The 6,736-nt window shown below is 45.1% G+C and overlaps 1 protein-coding gene across 1 annotated transcript; it reads right to left on the bottom strand.

Annotated features, from left to right (window-relative positions):
* Positions 1-123: 123 nt before the first annotated feature.
* Positions 124-6,223, bottom strand: LOC137803225 (uncharacterized). The gene is made up of 6 exons (XM_068601481.1): positions 6,181-6,223; positions 5,615-5,650; positions 4,591-5,097; positions 4,436-4,481; positions 404-522; positions 124-146 (listed from the first exon to the last, which is right to left on the bottom strand). Exons 1-6 carry the CDS (start codon positions 6,221-6,223, stop codon positions 124-126), a joined length of 774 nt encoding a protein of 257 aa, XP_068457582.1.
* Positions 6,224-6,736: the final 513 nt, after the last annotated feature.

Genomic DNA, 6,736 nt, shown 5'->3' with positions numbered 1-6,736 from the left:
AAATATTAAGTATTACATTAAAGTATCCGTGCGTTTGAGGCTGGAGCGTGTTTTCTTCTTCATGCGTTTCATCTTTATCTGCTGCTGCTGCTTGTTGATGGAGGATCAGCTGCAGCAGGAGGTTCAGCTCAGGGCCATGCTGGTGTCTGATGAGGAGGAGGATGATGATGATGATGAGGGGGCTTGGCGAGGCTGCGTCCTCTAATCAGGACCGAGCGTGCTCAGACGGACTCCCTGCTGTGACCTCACTGCTCAGGCTGCAGTCCAGCAATCACAGAGCGCTAATGATAGCATGCTAATGCCACGCTAGCGGCGAGCTAACGGCGCGTCCAGACAGGTTTGAAGACGTCGCGTGACGACTCTGTCCACAACAAGAACCGCGCCAAAGGAACCGAACACTTACTGTTGGGGTGGAACATGTCGCAGGTGAACCTCATCTTGGGAGGACTGAGAGGATAATCAGACGGGAAGCTGAGCACGGCCGGAAACACGCCACCTTCAAAACAGGTATCCTGAGGACCCCTGCAAACCAAGAGGAGAACCGGGTTAGAACCCTGTGAGGTTCTTCATGTCCAGTACTGTTCTTCAGGAGAGAAACACACAGCATGTAGGAGGTTCAGCTTTTCAGATGGTTCTAGACCCCCTTTAGGGGGTTCTAATGGTTCTTTGAGAGGTTCTAGGGTTCCTTTCAGAGGTTAGAGCTTTCTTTTAGGAGGTTCTAGTGGTATTTTGATATTTCTAGCCTCCCTTTGTGAGGATCTATTGTTCCTTTTAGAGGTTCTAGTAGTCGTTAGGGAGTTCTGCTGTTTCTTTAGGACATCCAGTCACTGAGGAGGTTCTAGTAGACGTTTCAAATATTTTAGTCATCTTTCAGTTGGTGGAAGACTTTAGAGAGTGTTCTCCTGACTTGGAGAACCCATGACCAGGAACACTGACGGTGGAACCTCACCGGCTGTCTGGAGTTCATCTGCAGGTCACAGTGAATAATCTGAGATCTGGTCGTTAGAGGCTTTAACTTCCTGCTAACGAGCAACCTGGAGACGAGTGGATCCGTCTGACGGGAGCTCCACCTGACAGCGCCTCAGGTAATTATGGGATGTTCTGTCCATGAGCTCACGCTGTTGGACTGGGAATGAGCCGCAGGGCAAATTGAAGGGCAGCATGAAGCTGCTGGCACGCAAAGCCCAGTTCACACCAACGTTCTACACGACACAGTGAAGACCAAACGTTCTAGATGCCTTCATGAACACAGTGAAGACCAAACGTTCTAGATACCTTCATGAACACAGTGAAGACCAAACGTTCTAGATGCCTTCATGAACACAGTGAAGACCAAACGTTCTAAAGAACTTCATGAACACAGTGAAGACCAAACGTTCTAGATGCCTTCATGAACACAGTGAAGACCAAACGTTCTAGATGCCTTCATGAACACAGTGAAGACCAAACGTTCTAGATACCTTCATGAACACAGTGAAGACCAAACGTTCTAGATACCTTCATGAACACAGTGAAGACCAAACGTTCTAGATGCCTTCATGAACACAGTGAAGACCAAACGTTCTAAAGAACTTCATGAACACAGTGAAGACCAAACGTTCTAGATGCCTTCATGAACACAGTGAAGACAAAACGTTCTAGATACCTTCATGAACACAGTGAAGACCAAACGTTCTAAATACCTTCATGAACACAGTGAAGACCAAACGTTCTAAATACCTTCATGAACACAGTGAAAACCAAACGTTCTAGATACCTTCATGAACACAGTGAAGACCAAACGTTCTAAATACCTTCATGAACACAGTGAAGACAAAACGTTCTAAAGAACTTCATGAACACAGTGAAGACCAAACGTTCTAGATGCCTTCATGAACACAGTGAAGACCAAACGTTCTAGATGCCTTCATGAACACAGTGAAGACCAAACGTTCTAAAGAACTTCATGAACACAGTGAAGACCAAACGTTCTAGATGCCTTCATGAACACAGTGAAGACCAAACGTTCTAGATGCCTTCATGAACACAGTGAAGACCAAACGTTCTAGATACCTTCATGAACACAGTGAAGACCAAACGTTCTAGATACCTTCATGAACACAGTGAAGACCAAACGTTCTAGATGCCTTCATGAACACAGTGAAGACCAAACGTTCTAGATGCCTTCATGAACACAGTGAAGACCAAACGTTCTAAAGAACTTCATGAACACAGTGAAGACCAAACGTTCTAGATGCCTTCATGAACACAGTGAAGACCAAACGTTCTAGATGCCTTCATGAACACAGTGAAGACCAAACGTTCTAAATACCTTCATGAACACAGTGAAGACCAAACGTTCTAAATACCTTCATGAACACAGTGAAAACCAAACGTTCTAGATACCTTCATGAACACAGTGAAGACCAAACGTTCTAGATGCCTTCATGAACACAGTGAAGACCAAACGTTCTAGATGCCTTCATGAACACAGTGAAGACAAAACGTTCTAGATACCTTCATGAACACAGTGAAGACCAAACGTTCTAAATACCTTCATGAACACAGTGAAGACCAAACGTTCTAAATACCTTCATGAACACAGTGAAAACCAAACGTTCTAGATACCTTCATGAACACAGTGAAGACCAAACGTTCTAGATGCCTTCATGAACACAGTGAAGACCAAACGTTCTAAATACCTTCATGAACACAGTGAAGACAAAACGTTCTAAAGAACTTCATGAACACAGTGAAGACCAAACGTTCTAGATGCCTTCATGAACACAGTGAAGACCAAACGTTCTAGATGCCTTCATGAACACAGTGAAGACCAAACGTTCTAAAGAACTTCATGAACACAGTGAAGACCAAACGTTCTAGATGCCTTCATGAACACAGTGAAGACCAAACGTTCTAGATGCCTTCATGAACACAGTGAAGACCAAACGTTCTAGATACCTTCATGAACACAGTGAAGACCAAACGTTCTAGATACCTTCATGAACACAGTGAAGACCAAACGTTCTAGATGCCTTCATGAACACAGTGAAGACCAAACGTTCTAGATGCCTTCATGAACACAGTGAAGACCAAACGTTCTAAAGAACTTCATGAACACAGTGAAGACCAAACGTTCTAGATGCCTTCATGAACACAGTGAAGACAAAACGTTCTAGATACCTTCATGAACACAGTGAAGACCAAACGTTCTAAATACCTTCATGAACACAGTGAAGACCAAACGTTCTAAATACCTTCATGAACACAGTGAAAACCAAACGTTCTAGATACCTTCATGAACACAGTGAAGACCAAACGTTCTAAATACCTTCATGAACACAGTGAAGACAAAACGTTCTAGATACCTTCATGAACACAGTGAAGACCAAACGTTCTAAAGAACTTCATGAACACAGTGAAGACCAAACGTTCTAAATACCTTCATGAACACAGTGAAGACAAAACGTTCTAGATACCTTCATGAACACAGTGAAGACCAAACGTTCTAAATACCTTCATGAACACAGTGAAGACCAAACGTTCTAAAGAACTTCATGAACACAGTGAAGACCAAACGTTCTAGATGCCTTCATGAACACAGTGAAGACCAAACGTTCTAGATGCCTTCATGAACACAGTGAAGACCAAACGTTCTAGATGCCTTCATGAACACAGTGAAGACCAAACGTTCTAGATGCCTTCATGAACACAGTGAAGACCAAACGTTCTAGATACCTTCATGAACACAGTGAACCACAGTGAAGACCAAACGAAAGAAACAAGGACATGAAGTCTGAATTTATGTTCTGTTATTTCTCTTCTACTTGAAAAACACTTGTTTTCTGAATGGAGTTTGGTTTGATCAGCGCTACGCTAACAATGTAGCTACATACAGGAGAGAGGAGTGGTGGTTCTTTAGGGAACCAAGGAGGTTAGAGTAGTTCTCAGTCCGTTGGGTTCTACTGGTTCTTTCGGGACCAGAGGAGGGTCTAGTGGTTCTTTAGGGACCAGAGGAGGGTCTAGTGGTTCTTTAGGGACCAGAGGAGGATCTACTTGTTCTTTAGGGACCAGAGGAGGGTCTAGTGGTTCTTTAGGGACCAGAGGAGGATCTACTTTTTCTTTAGGGACCAGAGGAGGGTCTAGTGGTTCTTTAGGGACCAGAGGAGGATCTACTTGTTCTTTAGGGACCAGAGGAGGGTCTAGTGGTTCTTTAGGGACCAGAGGAGGGTCTACTTGTTCTTTAGGGACCAGAGGAGGGTCTAGTGTTTAACAGAGGTTCTGGTAAACAAGCGTCCTGCCGGTCTGAGGGAGCGGCGCCCCCTGCTGGTCCAGGATAAAGAACCCTTTGAGGTCAAACAGGGTTCTGGGTGATCCATGAAGGAAATATCTCTTTAAAAAAACACTGTCTCATCACACGCTTGTTCCCACGGCGACCAGGTGAACACATACTCACATGATGAGCGCCTCCCACTCAAAGAAGTTCTCCTCGTTGGCTGGACCTGCAGAGACAGACCGGGTCACTGTTTCATCTGGACACGTACAGAACCTTAGAACCCAAACCTCAAACACAGAACTCTACTCAGAAAGTACTTCAAGTGACCAAGGAACCTTTATCTGGTCCAGTGTAGTCCTGGTCCTCTATAGTCTCAGTGTAGTCCTGGTCCTCTGTTGTCTCAGTGTAGTCGTGGTCCTCTGTCGTCTCAGTGTAGTCGTGGTCCTCTGTCGTCTCAGTGTAGTCCTGGTCCTCTGTCGTCTCAGTGTAGTCCTGGTCCTCTGTCGTCTCAGTGTAGTCCTGGTCCTCTGTCGTCTCAGTGTAGTCCTGGTCCTCTGTCGTCTCAGTGTAGTCCTGGTCCTCTGTCGTCTCAGTGTAGTCCTGGTCCTCTGTCGTCTCAGTGTAGTCCTGGTCCTCTGTCGTCTCAGTGTAGTCCTGGTCCTCTGTCGTCTCAGTGTAGTCCTGGTCCTCTGTCGTCTCAGTGTAGTCCTGGTCCTCTGTCGTCTCAGTGTAGTCCTGGTCCTCTGTCGTCTCAGTGTAGTCCTGGTCCTCTATGGTCTCAGTGTAGTCCTGGTCCTCTGTAGTCTCAGTGTAGTCCTGGTCCTCTGTAGTCTCAGTGTAGTCCTGGTCCTCTGTAGTCTCAGTGTAGTCCTGGTCCTCTATAGTCTCAGTGTAGTCCTGGTCCTCTATAGTCTCAGTGTAGTCCTGGTCCTCTATAGTCTCAGTGTAGTCCTGGTCCTCTATAGTCTCAGTGTAGTCCTGGTCCTCTATAGTCTCAGTGTAGTCCTGGTCCTCTATAGTCTCAGTGTAGTCCTGGTCCTCTATAGTCTCAGTGTAGTCCTGGTCCTCTATAGTCTCAGTGTAGTCCTGGTCCTCTATAGTCTCAGTGTAGTCCTGGTCCTCTATAGTCTCAGTGTAGTCCTGGTCCTCTATAGTCTCAGTGTAGTCCTGGTCCTCTATAGTCTCAGTGTAGTCCTGGTCCTCTATAGTCTCAGTGTAGTCCTGGTCCTCTATAGTCTCAGTGTAGTCCTGGTCCTCTGTAGTCTCAGTGTACTTGAATTAGGTTTGAAACGCAGTGAGGGAGCCACAGACTGATACTCTGATGTGTGATGTCATCATCGCAGGTAAAACATGTCTCACCTGCTACGATCCCCTCAGGTGGGTTCAGGGTGAGCTCTGGAACACAAACACAGGTGAGCATGCCACTGACCTCGAGACAGTGTTCATGTTGTTGTGTTCAGTCGCTCTGGTGTAAACACTAAGCTAACAGACACAAGCTAACAGACACAAGCTAACAGACACTGAGCTAACAGACACTGAGCTGTTTATTAGCTTGTGTCTGTGAGGTCACTGTTTGTTAGCTTGTTTGTGAGCTCAATGTCTGTCTGTTGATGTCTGTTACATTAGCTACCAGCTAACGTAGCGCGCTATCTCCATACAGCTCTTTGATGACGTCATCAACAAACAGTCACGTGACTTAGTATTCTTTTAGCAGCATCGATCTCCTCAAAAGGCCTTAAAAGCTGTTTTATTATCGCGCGCGACGCGACCGGAAGTTTACAACAAGGCTGAATTAAAGTTACACTTCTGATCTGAACCAAAAGCTTCGGTCTGTGTTGAAATACGCGAGCGACTCCGTGACGGAGAGAGAACTACACTAAATGTGACGTTTCCCAAATGGAGTCTGGTGCAGCAGGACCACTCACGTTTATACTCCGCCATGAGCCTCTTCAGCGCGGTGCCGGCCATCGCGCTCGACCGGGGACAGCAGAAGAAGAAAAAGTCTACCGGGGACAGCAGAAGAAGAAGAAGTCTACCGGGGACAGCAGAAGAAGAAGAAGTCACCTCCGAGTTTTACTGCTTTTTCCCCACTCCGCAACGGATCTGTCGTCACAGCTAATGCGCATGCGCGTTTCGTGTTGTTTGTGTGAAAGCGTCCGCTGACAGCGCCCCCTGCTGGCGAACAGCTGCTACTTATAATTATGACTTGTTCGAATTATAACTTATGTATAAGTTATAATTATAACTTATACATAAGTTGTAATTATAACGTATATATGTTATAATTAGAACGTATACATAAGTTATAATTATAACTTATATAAGAGTACGATCCCTTTCAAAATCGAATCCAGAGTTTATAAATGACCGTCATTAATACTACACAGTTGTATTATGTTCTATTGAAAACTCTGAATTCTATTAAGTTGTTCACTTTTTATTGTTTGTGTATAAATAAATACACACATATAACATATTAGT

Source organism: Clinocottus analis, unplaced genomic scaffold, assembly GCF_023055335.1.
Source record: "Clinocottus analis isolate CAN_PGR_092001 unplaced genomic scaffold, fCliAna1.0.p SCAF_50, whole genome shotgun sequence".
NCBI lineage: Eukaryota > Metazoa > Chordata > Actinopteri > Perciformes > Cottidae > Clinocottus > Clinocottus analis.
Note: the sequence above shows the minus strand (reverse complement) of the source record. Positions and strands in the feature narration are given on the sequence as shown.